The sequence below is a fragment of the Festucalex cinctus genome, chromosome 21 (assembly GCF_051991245.1).
Source record: "Festucalex cinctus isolate MCC-2025b chromosome 21, RoL_Fcin_1.0, whole genome shotgun sequence".
NCBI classification, from domain to species: Eukaryota; Metazoa; Chordata; class Actinopteri; order Syngnathiformes; family Syngnathidae; genus Festucalex; species Festucalex cinctus.
In genome coordinates, this window is record NC_135431.1 from 18,221,517 (window position 1) to 18,243,274 (window position 21,758).

The following is a 21,758-nucleotide window of genomic DNA, read 5'->3' on the forward strand; positions in this document are numbered from 1 at the left end:
GAGAAATTGGGCACCCTTGTCTTGTTCCCCTTTGTAAAGTAAAACTCTGTGATGTAATCCCATTAGTAGTAACTGTAGCTTTAGGAGAATCATATAATATTGAGACCCATTGAATGAATGACTCCCCGAAGCCGAATTTATTTAAGACAGCAAAGAGGAAGGACCAGTTAACTTTATCGAATGCTTTTTCTGCATCCAGCGAAATAACAACTGCCTTTTTATCATACCGCTGTGACATACTAATCAAGTTAAAGAGCCTCCTAATATTATTAGTAGAATGACGACCTTTAATAAAACCTGTTTGATCACTATGAATAATTGTCGAGATTACCGTCTCTAATCGAGATGCCAAGGCCTTAGCGATAATTTTAATATCGGTATTAATTAGTGATATCGGTCGGTAACTTGACGGGAGGGTAGGGTCTTTTTCTGGCTTTAATAAAAGTTTAATTGCTGCTATATTCATATCTTGACGTATATCACCTTTACTTTTAATTTCAGTTACTACTCTTAGAAATAATGGAGCAAACATTAACCAGAAATGTTTAAAAAATATAGCCGGAAAGCCGTCTGGACCAGGTGCTCTGCCATTAGGCATACTGTCAAAAGCACGATACAACTCATCTATAGTAAGCGGGGTATCGAGAATATCTTTATGTTCAATAGATAACTGAGGTATATTTAAGCTGTTTAGGAATTCCTCAATATATTCAGGGTTAGGTCTATTAATTTCTGTGTATAGATTTCGATAATAGTTATAAAAAATATGGTTAATTTCTTCTGGTGATTGTGTGCATTCACCATTTATATCTTTAATAGCCGTTATAAGAGATTTTTCCCGATTCCGTTGAAGTTGATTTGCCAGGAATTTACCTGATTTATTATTATGTTCAAAATTATTATATCTCAACTGTTGTATTATAAACTCTGTCTTTTTAGATAACATGTTATCTAACTGTATTTTTATATTCTGTAGTTCTATCCATATTTGATTATTTGGGTTTAATACATATTCATCCGTTAGTTGTTTAATTTTATCTTCCAGGTATTTTTCTAATTTTTGATCCTGTTTCTTTTTATAAGTTGAATATGATATAATTTTCCCTCTAATTACCGCTTTCCCTGCTTCCCAGAGAAGAGATGGAGATATATTTGGAGAGTCATTTATTTCCAAAAAATCTGCCCACTCCCTTCTAATAATTTTATCAAACTCTACGTCTTTCAGTAATGAGATGTTAAAACGCCATATCGGGGGAGGTTTAAAGGTAGAGTCAATTTGTAGAGTGAGGGAGACTGGTGCATGATCACTTATAATTATAGAATGTATTTTTATAGCAGTTTTATCAACAATAGAATTATTTGTAAGGAAAAAATCAATTCTTGAGAATGATCGGTGCACAGCAGAGAAGAAAGTAAATTCCTTCTTAGTTGGGTTTTGAAGTCTCCAGCCATCGCTGAGGCCAAAATCCTCCATATATTCATCTATTACTTTAGCGGATCGTAATCGCCTTGTATATATCGTATTAATAGAACGATCTATTAACGGGTTCAAGACCGTGTTAAAATCACTTCCAATAATAATAGTAGAATTTGTTGCTAAATCGAGTAACCGAGAGAAAAATTCATGGAAAAAATCAGGGTCATCATTATTTGGGGCATATAAATTACCAATTGTATATACTTTATTAAATATAGTTACCTGGATAATAATATATCGGCCCTCTAAATCTGTTACTATATTATTTAGAGTAAAGAATAAATTCTTATGTATAAGTATAGAGACTCCTCTTTGTCTACTATTATAGGAGGCAGAGTAAACTTGACTAAAATTTTTATCTATAAATAATTTTTCTTCTGATTTTTGTAAGTGGGTTTCTTGTAGGAGACAAATATCTGCCTTAAATTTTGAGAGATGGTCTAAAATTTTTATTCTTTTTGCCTGGGAGCGAGCGCCACACACATTCCAGGAGACCAGAACTAATTTCTGCATACAAGCAATATAGAGTCAGTCTTATGTATACATCTATATAAGCTGCTTATTAATATTAACATATTGTAGGATAGCAAAAGAGTAATTAGGCAATTTATATAATTTATATAAAGAGAGAGATAGCAAGTAGATAAGTATAATAGTGAAGAAACGTGGGGGGAAGTGAGTGTGAAGGAAATCTGTGGGGGATTCAACATAACAATACACCAGTAAATGGTGACCTAAGCGAGATTATTATTATTATTATAAATTTATTTTTTTTAAGACTATATTTTTATATTATTATTATTATTATTATTATTACTATATAGCCTATGCATAATATAAATTCATATTCTATTTCGTAACCCATTATCCATACATATACATATACATACATATACAAATACATACATATACATATATACACATATACATACACATACATATACATATACATACGTCAAATAATCACACAATGCTCGGCTCTACCAATTGTCAGTTAGAACAGCCAAGGGGTCGAGGTTGGGTTTCGGAATAGCTGGCCGTCGATATATAATTTATCAACGACCATCGAAGTCCGTTTACCCTCCTGTCTATTTTGTTTCATTATAGGAAACAGTACTTTTCGCCGCTCGTTTATCTCTCTTGGGAATTGATCATTCATCCCGAAAGATGTCCCTTTGAGCTCCCGTCCTTTACTTTTTACCAATTCTTTATGTTTAAAATGTTCGAACTTAGCAATAATAGGACGGGGCTTATTGCCCTTACGAGCTCCGAGCCGGTGTACACGGTGAAAAGAGATATTATTTACCGTCTCCTGTGGGATCTTTAGCGATGATGTCATGAATTTTTTTATCTCACTCTCTGGATTATCTGGAGAATTTTCGGATATACCTGAGAATATTAGATTTTCCCGCATACTACGGGATTGAACATCTAAGACCGTTTCCTTTAGCATTTTATTTTCCTTTTTAATCGTCTCCAACTCGGCTGTGACAGCGACGAGAGAGGAGCGTAGCTCGGAGTTATCGCGTTGGAGATCGCTTACCTGTTGGCTAACGAATTCCAAACTTGCCTTTAATTCTTTGACGTCCTCGCGGATAAGACAGAGGACGTCAAGTTTTTTATTTATGGAATCCAGCATACTCACCGATACGTCGGCGGTTGCTAAATCGTCCGTGTCTGTTGACGAGTCATTTTTCCTTTTTTTTTCCGAAGGATTATCCCGACTAGCCGCCAGATCATCCATCGCGCAGCTATAAAAATAATCGTCAATAAAACGTTCGAGGTCGTCCACACTGGATAATATTTCCATTTATTTTAAATGTCGCTTATTGACACCAAATGCTATGAATTTTCACCAAAATTCACATGCACATCTCTATATTCATGCCAACTTCAACCTCTGATATCAAAACAATTGCCACAGTGTTTTGGATTTTATGGGTATTAAGCCTTTTCCTCACCGTATAGTGCACTATGTAAATTTAATGCGACGCCTTCTTTAACATTAGTGATAAATTCCGTAAAGAGTCTTAGCCAACGAGCTGTAAAGGGGCACCAATTGCACGGTTTCCCATTATCATTTCTTCCTATGCTATTGTATCCCTGTTCTTTTGTCTATATAATTTTTCGTTGTCAAGCCGGTAAATGACTTGGGATAAATTTGAAAATTACATTTTCATCCATATGTAAACAAACGCTTTCCATACTCAAAACATTGCAATTTGTATGTTTTCGCTCCCCAGGTGGTCCTAACCAACCAGATCACAACTCACATAGGGCATCAAGGTGAGTACTGATCAGAAACAACAGTGTGTGTTGATGTTGGATTCAGTCAGGTTTTGGAGCACTCGAAAGACTTTTTTTTTCCTAGTTTGCCAAGAAGAGATACCATGAACAGTGGAACATCGGTTCACAAACGCCACAATTCATGAACAATTTGGTTTATGACATTTTTAACCCTATGAGAAAGTATTAGTGAATGTCAAGTACATTACTGTCTATGTTAATTGCACTTCTAAACAGTGGCCATTCATTTGAATACCCTCACTGTTTTACTTTTATGGTTCAGTCAATATCATTATGGCAGCAGGCCTAACCCAAAAGAAAAAGTAACAACACCGTCTGAGATTTCAGGTGATGTCCAATAATAATGAAGTCCTCCAGAGAAAAAATGTGAAATCCTACACCTGGCTCATATACACTCACTAACTGCCCACTGGCCATAATGTGTCCCTACTCCATTCTACCGGCGGCCGAACATCAACATCTAATTGGTGTTAAAGGATCAGCAGACTTTTTTTTTTGTTTGTTTGTTTTTTTCCATCCGTGAGGAACATTTCCACATGCTGATGGGGGCTTGGAGTTTGGAAGCGCCGGTCACAAACAACTACAGTCATTGTAATGTGTTGCTTGGCAACTCTCACTTGCTTTGCTTCAAACATGTTCAGTCATGAGCACAGTATTCTGATTAAATTACTTGTATTGGATTTATTTAAAACATAATGCAAACAAACAAACAAACAAAATCTTCTTTGGAACTTTGGATGTAGCATTTGAAGGCACACCTGAAATGTACTGCTGTTTTTATGTAACGTGATCGTCAAAATAAATCAACCAAGATATCAGGAAGAGTGGTATGGGGGATGACTGGTTAGCACGTCCGCCTCCCAGTCCTGAGGACATAAGTTCGAGTCCAGGCTTCGGCCTTCCTGGGTGGAGTTTGCATGTTTTCCCTGTGCCTGCATGGGTCTTCTCCTGGTATTCCGGTCTCCTCCCACATTCCAAAGGCATGCTTGGCAAGTTAATTGAACACTGAATTGTCCCTAGGTGTGATTGTAAGTGTGGATGGTTGTTTGTCTCTGTGCGGCCTGTGATTGGCTGGCGACCAGTTCAGGGTGTACCCCGCCTACTGCCCGAAGCCAGCTGGGGTAGGCTGCAGCACCCCCCGCGACCCTTGTGAGGAGTAAGCAGTCAAGAAAATGGATGGATGGAGGGATATCGGGGAGAGACTTTTGGACAAGTTTATTTGATGATTTGTGCAAAATCAACTGATCAATATCAAATAGATTTATAGAAAGCAATCACAAGACCCATGTACTGGGTTTTTTGTTTTTAAATCCGTAAAAGAGGTAAACACCTCTAAATAACTACAGTTTGTTTATGTAATCACTTGTCTAATTATAGTTGAGTCATTTTGTTCTGTTAGATTAGGCCTCTTAATGACAACATAGGTTACTTGAGCTAGGCGTTGTGTTGCTGTGATCTGTCCTGGCTTGGTGCCTTATCTATCCGCACTCTGGCACACTTTGAAACCAGTTAAGACCATCAGGTCACACATTTTCACATGGACTGACTGGTTGAGCCATCCACCGTGTGGCTGGGCAGCACAGACAGTATAAGAGTAGAGACCATTTTGAATAGATCAGGCCTTCTTCCGCATTCAGCAGATAAGTCTCCACAGCTTTGTACTTGATCTTTCTGGCATCCAGTAAATAGTTCAACTGAGAATATGCAGTCTCCTGGTTGTTATTATTAGTGTAGCAAGCATTCAAGATAAAAGAACCGGTTCCCATCTGAACTTTACAGTTCATTCACAGTGTTTGAACTTTGAACCCAACCCAATTCCAAACAAAACAAACTAATTCAAAGGGCAATGTGTGTTTTACAGGTTCTGGTTCAGCTACTGAGGGAGATTCAGGCATTGTGACAGCAGCTTTGGGAAACACATGGAGTCACTCTGTCAACACACGTTTTATCGTCCAATATGTTGATGGACTTAAGAGACAGGTGAGAGATACTGTACATTCCAAGTTGTACTACTATTTGTGCAAATACATTTTTCATTACATGAGATGGCGATTGTTTAACGTCTTTTACCGCTGGGAGTTGTTTGTTGTGATGGCATTTTGGCTAGCCACATTTGCTCCAAGATCAAATTCTCAATAACGGCCTCATCCTGACGTGTTTTGATTCATGCATGTCCCGTTACATCCTCTGTTCACAAACACATCTGGCACTAAGCTAAATGATAACTGGGTCCAGCTTTTTCCATGACATGGATAAAACTGATAAACTTGTGGGACTGCTTTCAAATCTGATACAGGCCACACACTTTCCACTGGCAGTGACTGAAGAAAATAGATTTGGAAAGCGTTCCAAGCTAAAAGCAGCAACAATTGTTCATGCTATCCAGACGTGAGCATCGTCATTGACTGGAATTGATGATTATGGAAGTGCTCACCTTTTGGCATGTGCTTCAGCACTTTCAGTGAATGCTTGATAATGTGAAGCCTTAAAAAATTGCACAGACTGAGCACCGAGTGAAGCAGGATTACTTCTGTCGATTGCGGTGAGTACACACGTTCCTTCTCAATCTGTGTTTTTTTGTGAGGCTTCGCATTATTAAGCATTCGGTGAAAATGCTGTAGCATATGCCAAAAGGTGGGCACTTCCATCAATCATCAATTCCGGTCAATGACGATGCCCACCTCTGATGCTCTCCATGACAGAACACACAGCCAGTGGTGAGGCCAACTTCAAAATAAAATATTTTCACATGCAGTAATACGCTGACATTAGTGCCTTGGTCGCTTTTATTTTGAAGTTGTTCCCAGCAGCGTGTCGCGGCGTGACCGCTAACTAGCAAAATAGCGAGAGCCGTACTTTTCAAAAGCAGTTTAATAGACAATAATGAAACTGCACACATTGCTGACAGTCTGACACAGTTGTCGTTCCTACTGATCACTTTCAGGCTTTAGCGTCGCTAAATGTCTGAAAACTAGGTCAATTCGTCACCAAAATCATTTGCACATTCCTTCTCATCTTCACATTACCTGTAAAAATCTAAAAACTATCAGGACAATATTTTCGTTTTTTTGGAGATGATAATGGTTTTTCCTCATAGGAGCTCATATTTTATGTGGACACTTAAAAAGGAAATAAACATATCAAAGCATGTCAGTGTTTTTGTAGTAATACAAGTTGAGGTATCTTCAGATTGAGGCAAAAGGGTCAACAATATGCAGTGGATGGATATATTCATAATATTAATAATCAGTAATATATGCAGAAAAGCGGACTTCACAACTATGGAAGCTAAAAAATACAGGTTTCAAGATCTGAAGTAAACAACAACGTATCTTTCTCAATGTGGAAAGTGTACAGTAATACTGCAAAACAATTCCCATGTTTAATAAATGTACTTGTTACGGAGCCCCTAAGGTTGTAAAACTGATTACATTTTTTTTTTCTACTATACTGTGTAACAGTATTGTTTACTCTGAGGTAACACAAAATGCTACATGGAAGATGCAAACAATATAAGTTCAAAGGGCCTGTTACAATGTTCTTTCTGTGTAAATCGGTGAAACATCACAGAGGTCCCAGTATGAGACCCAGCGTGAACTGCCTACTAGGACATCAAGTTAACCAGCGAATATTAATAACAATTATCAAAAAAACTTGGCGAGTGATGTATGACGCCATTCGTAAAAATACACGGACTGAGCAAAGACGATCAGGCTAAGTAAAAATGGTCTTTCTCACTCTTGTGTAACATCACATTTTTTTTAACCCAATTAAAAAATACAAAAACTAAAAAAACAAGGCGCCACATCATAATGAATTCGCCAAAAATGGGGAAGCACTCGACGGTTTTGGTGATGGTTGGACGATGATAATAATATCCTGATGATAAACAATATTAAATAATCTTCAAGTATAACTTTGCTGTCCAGTTTTGTGGATGACCTTGCCTCTAGAGCTAAAGTGAATTTGACAACAGAATAACTGGCTTTTAGCTCATTCGGTTGCTAGTTAGCGACGTGGCTTAGCTGAGCCCATTATAGCTACTTTACAGGTTGTTTCTTACCTCGGAGCAAATGTAGGATTGCTTGTTATCGTGGAGACATTTGGCTGGAGGTGAGGCCATCCACACTTTAATCCATTGAAGAATCACTCTTCTTTTATTGGCTTTATTAATAGAAAGAATATGACTAGACCTGACAAAGATTCCTCATATTCGATTTACACAATGATATGGGCACATTGCTATTTTGCTTGTTGGAGGTCCACACTTGTTGGGACTTTTTTTGGTATGGTTTTATTGAAGGTGACAAAAGTTTTGTCGATCAATTTTACAATGGATTTCAATGGCGCAGATATGAGCTTGACCGACCTTAGCCAATTTGGGGGCGTGGTTTGTGAAAGGTCAATTCTAGGATGCCTGGTAAGAGAGTACAAAGAGCACTGACAATTAGAAAGATGAATGGATCGGAATTCTTGATTAATCATGAATGGACCAGGAACTGGTTGCGTGTCTCCAACTGAGTTATTATGAGGTGAGGACAAAGACTTTCATAATAGATTATGCAACACTTCTTTCTTGTATATTAATTCATGGCCGCATACATTGAAAGGTTTTTTATCCATCCATCCATTATCCATACCACTCAAAAACATCATCTTCCCCAGTCACATGTTGTGGATTTTGCATACTTAATTTCGTCCATGTGTGGATTTTTATACACATGTATTATGTGCTTTTATTAGTGCTTTCAAAGTTAAAGCGTTAACTCATTGATTAATCACCAAAAAAATAGCATTAATCACTAGCTTGACAGCGGATTGTTCCGTTCAAGATAGTGCTGGTTGTGTTTAAATAATAAACATAACTTTATGTATTAAAGTAAAGCATTTAATAAATGTTTGCGTATGACATTCAGCATATTTGTTCTAGTCCAAATATTGGGGTATTTTTATTTTTATTATTTTCATTTTTAAATTATGCAGGTAATTAATTGATTAGAAAAACAGGAGATGTGAGTGCAGTGGATCAAGTGTGGGAGACATCCTTTTAACATTAAATGTCGAAAGAATTAACATAACAGGTGATGTTCAAATTAAGTGATTAATCATGATTAATCAAAATTCTAAGATGTGATTAATTTGATAAAAAATAAATGTTTATCGTTTGATAGCATATACATACAGCATACCACAGTACAATGTTATGCAGTTTTCTGATATTTTTGTTTAGTGTTATTATTTCTGTAGATTCATCATTCCTTTTTATCACAATTGTTTTTATCACTTTCATCTATTAATTACTGCTTTGTTTTATAGTTTATGACTACGCTTAATTTCTACTATTGTATACTGTATCTCTCCAGCTATTGGTTGCCAAGTCACCTGTGGCTCCCTTTGCTGTGCTGAACTACACGATACAGAAGGGAGGAATCTATGTGAATGGTGAGTAACTTTTGATAAATAAAAAGGTAATGAAGCTATGTTATTGGTAATATATACTGTAGTAATGTAGTAGCAATTTCCTTTTCAGGTCATTATTATTAGGTTATTAACTAATTTGCTCCCAATAACGTGTAAATACGTTTTTGTTTTTTGTTTTTTTTAATGTTTTAAGCGTCCCAAAGACGTATTTATATGTTTGTTTGTTTGTTTTAATGCTAGAGCATACAGAAGGCTTTGACGCAGCCTCTCGACTGCAAAGAACGGTTGCAGAAATGGTAGTTATTACACAAACGGCCAGCAGGTGGCAGCAGAGCAAAGGAGATCAACCAGGGGCGTGAAGAAAAAAAGCTAAATTATTTACAATTTTAAATAGATTTGTGAAAACTGATTAAACTCTTCTCTCTTCTAATGCTAATTGCTTCAAAACGGAAACAGATAGAAACATATGTTTTTTTTCCTGATGAAAGAAGAGACTTTAATCTTTCTTTTGATAGGTTCCATGCTTTTATAACAATAGAACACAATATTCTACAGGCTTTGCAAAATCAGTCAAAATCCAGTAAAACAGCTGGGAGCGAACGGGATTGCTTCTGTGAAAATGGCTGGGAGTGAATGAGTATGACTGGGAAACAACATTGCAGTCGGGAAAACCCAAACACATCTCGTACACTGTCCACTTGCCTTTTTTGTTAAATAATAATGTAATTTTCAATGCTACACTTCATCTAACAACCCACAGTGGTTGGTTTGGAGACAACTTCTTATACGTTGGTAGTAGTTAAATAGTCTTGAATTCGATTTTTGTGCTTTTTGATTGTGATATACTGTTGATGTGCTGTATAAAACATGTCAACTGAAATTATACAAGTATTGTTTTTTACTTGTGTTCCTCTGTAGCTTGTAAACTCAAGGATAAAAGCGTACTTCTCTTATATACATAGTATTCACATGACGTCACCGACCCCCACCTATTGACTCGGTAGCCGTTTGGTGGGTCAAACAATTTTGTGGCAAACAATTGCAGCCAGCTAGACAACGCAAGCAAATGCTGAGGAGCGCTGGTGTTGCTTACTACAAGTTACTTTGATGCATTCATTTGTTCATTCATTCATTCCGGATTTTCACAAACCACTTCACAATGGTGCACATGGGCCGTTCACGGGTGCAAAAATAGGGCGAACGAAGATGGGAAACGAAGCTTCTAGATAGTATTCACATGACGTCATTTGCCCCACATTGTGTGCTGTTCATGGGTACATGGAATGTCGAATGGGAACGTACAAATAAGTGTCTGGAATTGTACAGATAAACCTTACAGAAAACGGGGCCGGACGAACGTGTCGGCTGCGTGACGTCACTCCCGCGGTAATTTGAAAGCACGCACGGATTTTTTTTCCCACTCACTCATTCACACATGTAAGCTTGAGTGAGTGAGTGAGTGAGTGAGTGAGTGAGTGAGTGAGTGAGTGAGTGAGTGGAAAAAAAAAATCCGTTTGTGCTTTCAAATTGCCGCGGGAGTGACGTCACGCAGCCAACACGTTCGACACGTTCGTTTGCGACACGCCACCTCCCCCCGCTCTGCGATTGGCTGGAGGGGTGTAAACACTGTCTTTCCACATAAACGTCCAGCTGTTTACAAAACAAACACAAAATGGCAAAATAAAGGCTGGGGGGCTGGGGGTTTAGGACAAAATCACCACCAGAAATGAAGATAAGCCCTGATCTGTAAATTGAGCAGTAATTTCTTTAAATCCTGTTTTTAAAAAGTGCATTTTCCTGAGTGAAACCGTCAGACTGCGCCTTTAAATTGTATGAAAATAAGTGATGACTCAATAATGGGTTTTTTTTCGTAACATGCTAGTGCTAGTACCGAGCGTGGTCGGGGAATTAGCTAACTTGGTTTTAAAAATAAAATTCATCCACCCATCCATTTTCTTAACCGCTTGCTCCTCACAAGGGTTGCGGGGGGTGATGGAGCCTATCCCAGCTGGCTTCAGGCAGTAGGCGGGGTAAACCCTGAACTGGTTGCCAGCCAATCGTAGGGCACACAGAGACAAACAACCATCCACACTCACAAGCCTCGGGACAATTCGGAGCGCTCAGTTAACCTGCCATACATGTCTTACATGTCCGGAGTACCCGGAGAAGACCGGTCATTTGGTCGTTGAATATGCCACAATATGTGATATGTTTACACTAATGGTAACAAATGTATAACATTGCCAGAAAGCTGAATTTTTGCGGTATTAGTTAAAAAATACGATGAAAATCCATCTTGTACTGCTCCCGCTGATACGTTCGCAACCGACCTTTTTTAGGTCAGACAATCAGGCGTTGTTTAGGGCAGGACATGCAGCTGTGACAAAACCGGGAAGTGCCGATCCCGGGGGAAACAAACAAACCTAACATAGGCGAATGGATGCTGCAATTAATTATTTTCTTGCAGAATTACTCACCGTTTCCTTATTGAATGTTGAACAGTGGGAGGCACTTCTTGCATTTTTATCTGGTAAATATGTTTGTGCTGTTTTTTTTGGTGTTTTTTTTTAAGTTTTTTTTCCGAAGACATTTTTATCCGTTGCCGTGATTGGTCAAAACAAACGTGCACAAGATGACGCATCGTCCAATCAGCTCGAAGGATTGGACAGAATGTCCCGCCTTTCACGAGCAAATCACCATGGAGCAGTCCTACTGTAGATGAAAAAGCGCCTTCAAGTGCCATTTAGTAGGATACACTGCCATTCTCCACCAAAATGTTTTTGAAAATATAACGCAACATATACTACCGCTCAGACAGGACACAAACAAAAATATAATCCGGCCAAAGATTCAGATGCCGCGATACGGTGAGTTAAACAGAATTAGGATAAATCAGCTACATGGAACAGATGAGGAGTAGTAAATAGTGAAGTGTGGAGAAGAATATATTGATAGTGTCTCTTAACCACTATACTGGAATGTGGAGCAAACTGTTAAACTCTGTAAGCCCTGGCTTCAGTCCACTTTCTCGGCATTACACACAAAGCTCTCTTTGTTCAGCTGCTCTTGTAAAGAAATACCACCCTCTTTCTATTTCCCCTTCACTGAATCATTCTTTTTGCACTTTATATTCTCTACCCTTCATTCTCAGTCCATCTTTTTTTCTTCATGTTTTGATTAGCCGTTATTTAATAACGAAGTCTTATGGTCCATTATCTGTTTTGGAAGAGACACCAATTGGCTCTCAGTATAGAGTTGTGGGATTGAGACATGAGTGTTCTGATGAGTGTTTGGATTCTTTTGTCATGTTTTTCCTCCTCATCTTTGGCCTGACATTCTGTTATTCATTGAAACTCAGATTATGAGTATATAAATATAAATACATATAAATATAAAATCATGGCTGAAGGGGTGTAGGTGATGGATAGAAATTCCTGGAAAGATGAATCTTAGACATACATGTGCCAACTTTTTCAGAGAGAGAGAGAGAGAGAGAGAGAGAGAGAGAGAGCTGTTCCCACCATAGTGACCATACACTGTGTGTGTGTGTGTGTATATATATATATATATAACTTCAAAGAGTATAATTTGTTTTTGTTTACTTTATTCGGGTTATTTCTCAGGGTCCTTTATTTTGTATTTATTTTATTAAAATGCACGACATACTTATAGTTGCAGTTAGGTAACCCAAATTTAGGAATAAACGGGTCATACTTTCTCATACTTAAGGTGCTGATTATTCCTTATTTAAATAACACTTGATCAAGTTTCTTCTAACATTTCATACTAAAACAAACGTATCCTTCCTGCTGATATGGTATCGGACTGATATCGGTATCGGACAGTACTTGAGGCTGAAATATCGGTATCGGATCGAAAGTGGAAAAAGGTGTATCGGGACACCCCTAATAATCATGGCTCAAAATTTGACCCTAATGGGTGTCATTTTGCTCTTAAAATTTGAGACGTCTGTAATCATTTTTAGCTTTCAATCTTAAACTCGAGTCTCCTCCAATTAATGAATCAATTATTTCATTTAATAATTAATTGACCTAACATACGCTACATCAGCAATATTAAGAAAATGAGTGGAAATATGAATATATTTATTTTGCAACTCGATTTACAGTGTTCCTACATTTTTTTACCTGTGCGCCTAAAGCCTGGTACACATATAAGGATTTTTCAAATCTTAAAAGATTTTTTATCTTTGTCAGATGCCACACATCAAAATAAAAAATCGGGCATTTAACAGCCTTGGTCCTATTGTGTGTAAGGTGCGCAGATAATCTCATCACAGCGCCCTCACAAACATAAAGATTATCATCTCAACACTGGTCAAGATTCCAGTCCGCCGCGAGAGACCTCTCCCGTGATTATCTAATCAAAACCGGAAGGGGAAAAACAAACAAACAACTGAAACAACTTGGAAACGACGAAACACACCATGGAAGACAACAAACGCGACGAACTGGAAGTAATGATGGTGGTTTGTGGACGATTTCTCCCACTTGCTGGTCCTCCATGGTAGAGGTCCACCGGACTTTGTGCTTCTGGTCGGACATGCTTTCTGATATGCTTGTTGCTTTTGTATACCGTCTTTTTAAGTTAGGGCGCCTCTGGATTGGCTACATTCCGTTTGACGTCACAGTTGGTGGCGCAGGCGCACCTCGGCGTACCCGCCGATGTTAAGATTTTTGTCGTATATAGTGAACATATTCATTATTTAAGACTGTCGGCCCTGACTGGTTTTGGACTCAATTATCGGGACAAATCCACTCTTAACACATCTCGCATATAAAGATAATCTTATGAGACAAAAGATTGTCGGCCGTTTGACGTCCTTGGTCAGGAAGGGGCAATATCGGGACAAAAACAGCCCGATTCACTTGATGTGTGAACCAGGCTTTAGGTTTTAGGTTAGGAGCCACTGTAGTCCTGTAGTAAAAATAGTCCGGAGCTCTAGATATGAATGTGAACAGGTAGTGATAGAGGATTAAAGAGGAGCTTCGTGCATTCGACGGTGCTAAATTCCTTTGAAGCCATTTTCCTTGAGGTTTTTAGAGGACGAGCTTCACCAGATTAAGCCATCCGGCTCCCCTTATGACTCTGCTCCTCCCAAGGAGGTTCTCCCGAGTATTGATACATTTTAGCCATGATCAAAAACTGGTTTTGTCCCAAACATTTGGAAAATACTGTCGTGCAACCCCTGTTCAAGAAACCTGGGGCCTCATTTATCAAACGTGCGTACGAACATTCCCATGCAAAGAGTGGGGTGTATCGATTTGGACTTGTACGTGACAACGTGCGTAAATTTACGCACAGCTCTGACTATGCATACACTCAAAACCTTGCTGTAGAACTGTGTAACAACAAAGGGAAGAGCGATACAGACATCACCAGAAAGCCTCATTCATTCTTCATTCATTCTTTGATTTGAAAAATAACAAGCACATGCCTCTCCATCACTGGGTTCCCAGCGCAAAATAAAATTATCGACGGGGCTGGGCTGACGGATGTTTCGGTAACATGTCAACTTTGTTGCAGTGCGTCCCCACGTGCAAAATAGTGCCCCGCAAACATGATGGTGATTTATCAACACACATTACTTGTGTGCGTACCACAGGCATCCAAAAATGTTTGTGCATGTGCCTGCATTGAACTACTTTTGAAAATTAGCTTCATAGCCAACTAAATATAGATTCATTCATTTATTCACCTAGCTTGTTTCTGTGTTGGTGTTTTAGGTAATGATGGTGAGGATAACTTTTATGAGGGCACTGATCCCACCCTGCAGACTATCAGGGTGAGAACTGCAATCAACCTGGATACAACCTGAATGGATGCTCCAAAAGTGTGGTGCGGGTCCTCCAGGCCAAAGAGGAAAAGGACTATCCAGATTGTTATCAATGCAAATTTAAAAAGCCAGCATTCGTGATGGCATACGGGTGTCCCATTGGTATTCGTAACTTGAACATCTGGAAACGCAACATACATCTGCCTACAGATTTTGTACATCCTAACAATGTCTTTTTCAGGGACGTATTTCCACATGACAATGCGAAGTCACATTCAGCACATTACAACAGCGTGGCTTCGTGGTAAAAGAGTGCAAGTGTGAGGCTGGTCTGCCAGCAGTCCAGACCTCTCTCCCACTGAAAATGGGTGGCACATTATGTATCACAAAATACAACAGATACCTTGTCTGTTGAGCAACTAAAGTTGCACATCAAGCAAGAATGGTCAAGAATTCCACCTACAAGTTCGGAAGTTTGAATAGTAAATATCATTTATTTGTGGTGTAATCAATTAAATAAATATAAAGATTGAAAATAATGTGCAAATTATTGCTTCATGTTTATGCTTCCATTTTTTCATCCCAACTGCACTGCAATTTGTCATTGTGACATGCTTTCATCAAAAGTACCCCAAGGATCATGAATTACAGTACACTTTAAACAATCTTATAGGGTTGCTAAAACTGGCCTTGGATAAGGTTTTGCTCAGTTAAAAAAAAAAAAAAAAAAAAAGTCAATCTGTGTAACCATGTGATCAGAATAAGTGATAATAACAATAATATTTATTATATAACAAGTAATAACATAACAAATACTAGAGCTGCGAGCAGCTATAAAGGGCCCTCGCAGCCCGGGCCACGTTGGGGTCCTTGCACGTTGGGGTACTTGCACGTTGGGGTACTGGCACGTTGGGGTACTGGCATATTGGAAGCAAAATTTCTTTGAAAATGGCATAATAAACGTTTACATGTAGAATATTTTTTTTGCCAGTGTCTGTCAAGCTCAACGGATTTTGGTGATTGTTAAGACCTGCAAAAATCAGCGTCCTTATTTATTTTTAGGCAATGAGTTTCCCTGATTGGTATTTTTTTGTAAAAGTGTATATACACATCATCGCTCGTTGTACTCATTGCACAATGTTTACTTTTATTGTCCAAAGGGGCAATCAAAAATGAATAAAACAAAATGGAAACGTACATACGTTTGGATCGGTGTGAAGCCAGTGAACAATTTGAGTGGTGGAAACTAAAAGAATATTCATAAATGACTTAGTTATCACACTTAGAATGAGTGTACATTTTTTGTACAAAATACCGTATGTGGGGTATTTTTTTAATTTTTTTTATATAAGCCTCAAGGGCTAGGTGGCGCTGTATTTATAACTGAATGTTGTCATAGAGATACCTTCAGGCCTTGATTATAAGCATACATGTCAAGTGTGGGATTTTTTTTGGAGCATGTACCGTGGAGTTATTAAGCATATCCTTCATTCACGATATTGCTTTTAATGTCCATAGAGGCTATCAAAAATAAATAAAAATATATATATGTTTGGATAAGTCTGATGCCAGTGAACATTTTGAGTGGTGGAAACTAAAAGAATATTCATAAATGACTTCGTTATCACACTTAGAATGAGTTTACATTTTTTGTACAAAATACCGTATGTGGGGTATTTTTTTTTTCATGCCTCAAGGGCTAGGTGGCGCTGCATATATAACTGAATGTTGTCATAGAGATAACTACAGGCCTTGACGATAAACATACATGTCAAGTTTGGGATTTTTTTGGAGCATGTACCGGGGAGTTATCAAGCATATCCTTTTTCATTGCGAAACACAAATTTTGATGCCCCGCCCTCATCATATAGTATTTCGAAAAGTCAAAATTTTTCCCCCTGTCGTTGGCTCAGGTCTTGACATGGTCCAGGCCAAGTCTTAACTCAGTCGGATGAAACGTGTAGGAGAAGTGGGCAAAAGTCTGCCCCCTGTGAATGTGCAAAAATCGTCAAAAATGGGACATTCAAAAATTCGTAGCTCACTTCCTGTTCATTTTAGCATATGGGTAAAAGAGACTTTTTTTGTAGGTCTTGGGGTCCCTCATACACCTGAAAATATTCGTCGTTCTTGCTTAAACGTACAACCGGGGCTGCTTCATTAAAAATTTCGAGGGGGCGCTATTGAGTCATTTTTGTAAAAATAGCACAATCAACAATAAAATATTGCTCATTTTACCAGGCCAGATGTGTGTGCCAAGTTTCAGGAGTTTCTGTGCATGTTTAGACCCTCAAAACTGGCGTTGTTTTCTTGGCGAAGAGCGCTTAGCCACGCCCACAGCAATTCGCGAAAACTCACAAACTTCGTGTTGTGACATCATGAAGGCCGAAACCCTCATCTGAGCAAATATGAGGTAGGTCCAGTTAACGTGTTTGGAGAAAAACGTAGACGAAAATTCGTAAGAAAAAAAATTGCCACTAGGTGGCGCTATCAGTTAGATGAAATGTAAGTTAGTAGATGTCTTTAGAGCTGGACTCTCATCAAATGTGTGAAATTTTGAGAAGATAGGATCATCTCGGTCAAGTTAATGCAGCTTTTATTGTCACGAAAAATCTTCAGACTTTGCGTCACCGTAGCGGCCACGCCCTTTGGCGAAAAGTTACAGTATTCGGTGTGGGGCATCATCAACATCTTAAGGCTTTTCTGACCAATTTTCAACTGGATCCCTTCAACGAGCTCAGCACAGTAGCTAAAAACGTAAAGTATGACATTTATTGTAACCACTAGGTGGCGCTATATATATAACTGAATTTTGTCATATAGATGTTTTCAGGCCGTGACTATTACGTTGCCTGAGAAGTTTGAGATTTTTTGGAGCTTGTACATGGGAGTTATTCAGCATTTGCTCTTTCTGGACAAATGAAATTTTAAAGGCAATATTTGATGCCCCGCCCCCGTCATATAGTATTTCGAAAAGGCAAGACTTTTTGCCCAGCTGTTCTCTTAGGTCTTGAGATGATAAATACCAAGTTTGAAGTCAATGGGATGAAAAATGTTTGCATAGGGGGAAAAAGCATGACCACAGTGAATGTGCCAAAATAGGCCAAAATTGGACATTAAAAAATTCATAGCTCACTTCCTGTACATTTTAGCTACATGGTCCCAACTTTTTTGTGCGTCTCGGGGTGCTACACGTGCCTGCCAATTTTCGCTGCTCTAGCTCAAACGTGCCGGGCTTGGTTTTTATTTTTCTATGCTAGGGGGCGCTATAGAGTCGCGTTGTTATAACGACTTCATAATATCACATTTTTCGCCGGACCTGAGGAGTGTGCAAAGTTCGGTGAGTTTTCGTGAATATTTAGGTACCCAAAATCGCGATTGTTTGCGGAGAATAAAGAAGAAGAAGAAGAAGAAGAAGAATTTTTACAAAAACAATAGGGACCTCGCAGCGGTCGCTGCTCGGGCCCTAATAACCATAACAAACATTACACTATACAATATTGTGCGTTTGTGTGGGTGTTTTTCCATTTATGTTTTCACTTCTACGGTAAATGTAACTCATTTGATTGTGCAAGTCAGGCCAGGTCACTCGTCTTACAGTAGTTACTGTAATAGCATGTTAATGGGTGACAAACGGTTTAATGTTTATCTCTGTCTTGCAGACAGCTCAGTTTTCTTGTTGACTCTTAAAGAGACAGTAATGTGAAAATCAACTTTTGGGAGCTTTTAGCCATGTTAAAATGCTAATTCCTCACCGAAAACATCACCTAAGTGATTTCCTCCATTCACCTTCGCAGGAGAAATTCTAGTTCATTCTTATCTCCAAGCACCAGCCCCTCCCAACCTGAGAAAACGAGGGGGGGCTCACTTTATGACGTCATTGGGTGTGGACCCGCCTCCGCAAGGCCTTTGCGGACTAAACACACGCCCACTTTCACTAAGGCCTCCATGTTCCCAGGATAGTGATAAAAGTAAACATTCAGTAAACATTCTGTCCAAATGAATTCAAAGCATATCCTTCACATTTGCAAAGACAAAGCGCAATGACAATTGGCCACCTTAAAATCCCACAGTTTCTGGCTGACACTTGTGTAAACTACAAGTACAATTTTTGCACTGTTGAACCGAACTGAATGAATGGTGTAGTGGTTAGCTCACCCTGGTTTGTGACCCAGTCAGGGGTTTTTGTTCCCCCCTTTCTTCTTCTTTCCTCTGTCTTTTCCCCTCTCCTCCCATCCTCCACTAAGATTTCTTGCGGCAAGGAGGCATTTTGTTTCAAATGTTTATTGAAGAATTGTTGGCTTGTGTGGCCATTCAGAGGAGTGCCTGAATGCAGCGCTCCAGCAGCAGCTGGCTCAGATGAGAGGGGGCGTGGCAACCACATGGTGAGAGGTGGGGTTTTACTGAACCAGGCGTTTTACTTCCACGTTAGAAAAATAACCAGCAAAACACCTAATCTTTCATTAAAAAAACAAAAAACAAAAAAAACTACATTGACATGGTGTTGAAGATAAGATTTAATAATTATATGCCTATAGTTAACTGTGGAAGTGCTTAAAATACCACGATCTAACCCCTTTAAATAGAAGCATACTGTAGGTTGCGTGCAAGATCCAGTCTATGACACAGGAAGTCCATTTATCATGAACTTTCTAAATCCAGCAACATGTAAGTGGTTGACGTGATGTTTACACTCATTTACTGGCAAACTGTTTCAAGGTTGCAAGCAATCAATCAATGCGTAGACATTGATATTTCTGGAGAAAATATTGTCATTTTCTGGTCAAATGAAATATATGATCCTCCTTCACTAATCAGGCGGCCATGAAGTCAAATAATTTGAGAATGTGCCTATGCGCTATGTTGCCCAAAACCTGGAATTAGACAGTTGTAATGTTTGCATATAAAAGGTCAGGAAACGAACTTGGCCAAGCATTTGGTGCGTGCAACTCACAGTTCAGTTGCCACACAGTAAACACTGAAATTCCACATCCAGCTCTTGTGTTTAATTTCCTCTTTAGTTCCACTATGATGACTCGGCCCATTAAAACACTTCGGTCAAGAGCCACAGCAAGTGTATATTGTTCTGCTTCAGTACATTATTCTCACCAATCTGGTTTGTACAATCAAAGTACACGCTGAATAAAATGTTCTGCCCCTTTACTTGCAGTCTGGAACCACTTTGGAAAAATACCTTTAAAACATTGCTCAATTATGTTTTTCTCTTTGTACAACTGAGACTGACTTGTGTTACTTTGTCATAACGTGTGGGGCGAGGATGTGGTGGATGGACCTAGTGGCGGAGAAACAAGGCAGGGAGACAGATAGGAAGAGAAACGTGAGCAACTTTATTCACAACAAAGATGGTGATAGACATGACGGACGGAACTTGAGAAGACTGGTTAAGACGTGGACAGACGTGGCAATACTGACTTGGCAGTGGACAGACTTGGCAGGACAGACTGGGCATGATAGGACGACTTGGCTAGACGTGGAGACACGAGTTGACGTGGAAAGTGGAGACACTTGGCTAGAAGGTGAGAAACCTGACCAGCCGTAGAGAAACTTGACCAGTACGTAGAGAAACTTGACCAGTACGTAGAGAAACTTGACCAATACGTAGAGAAACTTGACCAATACGTAGAGAAACTTGACCAATACGTAGAGAAACTTGACCAATACGTCGAGAAACTTGACCAGTACGTAGAGAAACTTGACCAATACGTCGAGAAACTTGACCAGTACGTAGAGAAACTTGACCAATACGTCGAGAAACTTGACCAATACGTAGAGAAACTTGACCAGTACGTAGAGAAACTTGACCAATACGTAGAGAAACTTGACCAGTACGTAGAGAAACTTGACCAGACGTTGAGAAACTTGACCAGATGTTGAGAAACTTGACCAGACATTGAGAATCTTGACCAGTATGTTGAGAAACTTGACTAGTACGTAGAGAAACTTGTCCAGTACGTTGAGACACTTGACCAGATGTTGAGAAACTTGACCAGTATGTAGAGAAACTTGACCAGACGTTGAGAAACTTGACCAGTACGTAGAGAAACTTGACCAGACGTTGAGAAACTTGACCAGACGTTGACACTACTAACACAGCTTGACTAACCGCTGCACAAGACAAGACAATGCTCCCACGACGCGTGAACAAACACCACTCACTAAATACAACACTAATGAGACACTAACAAGACACACAACAGGCAGAGGGCACTAATTAGCAACACATAAGGGGAGGGGAGACACACAGGTGGACGAGGTTAAATATGACGAGACTAAGGGACACAAAACCGGGCAAAAGACAACATAAACACTCAAAACTAAACCAAAACCCAACCCCCCAAAAGCAAAACATGACACTTTAGCACTGTGTTACTTGAGGCTATCTTGATTATCAGCTCTACAGCGCTAAACAAGTCAATACACTAACCATTATTGATGACCCATCAGGCTTCCCGTTCTGTCTCCCTCTATTGGGCATTATTTGTTATCTTTTAGGCAGGTTGTAACTGTTAAATTAATTCTGTTGCTCTTGACTCGTGAGTCGTGACATGTGCAATGACAATTAAATTTGATTCCATTTCAAATGAAAAGACTTATCACTTAGCAGTTCCACTATGTAATAATTGAGAAATTGATCCTAATCTATCAATCAATCACTCAATTGGTATCTCCTGAACAAAAGTAGAAATTGATCTGGTACAACAATGGAAAAGGAAAAGGCACTATAGTATTAAATCTTTG

At 39.0% G+C, this 21,758-nt stretch overlaps 1 protein-coding gene across 2 annotated transcripts in view; it reads left to right on the forward strand.

Moving 5' to 3' along the window:
- Window positions 1-15,514, forward strand: part of rad51b (RAD51 paralog B) — a 40,387-nt gene extending 24,873 nt beyond the window's left edge. For both annotated transcript variants that reach the window (XM_077510580.1, XM_077510579.1), the window contains exons 7-10: window positions 3,721-3,763; window positions 5,646-5,764; window positions 9,148-9,226; window positions 14,953-15,514. In XM_077510580.1, coding sequence (XP_077366706.1) covers window positions 3,721-3,763; window positions 5,646-5,764; window positions 9,148-9,226; window positions 14,953-15,044 — 333 coding nt within the window. In that variant the 3' untranslated portion in view covers window positions 15,045-15,514. The remainder of the gene's footprint in view (window positions 1-3,720; window positions 3,764-5,645; window positions 5,765-9,147; window positions 9,227-14,952) is intronic.
- Window positions 15,515-21,758: the final 6,244 nt, after the last annotated feature.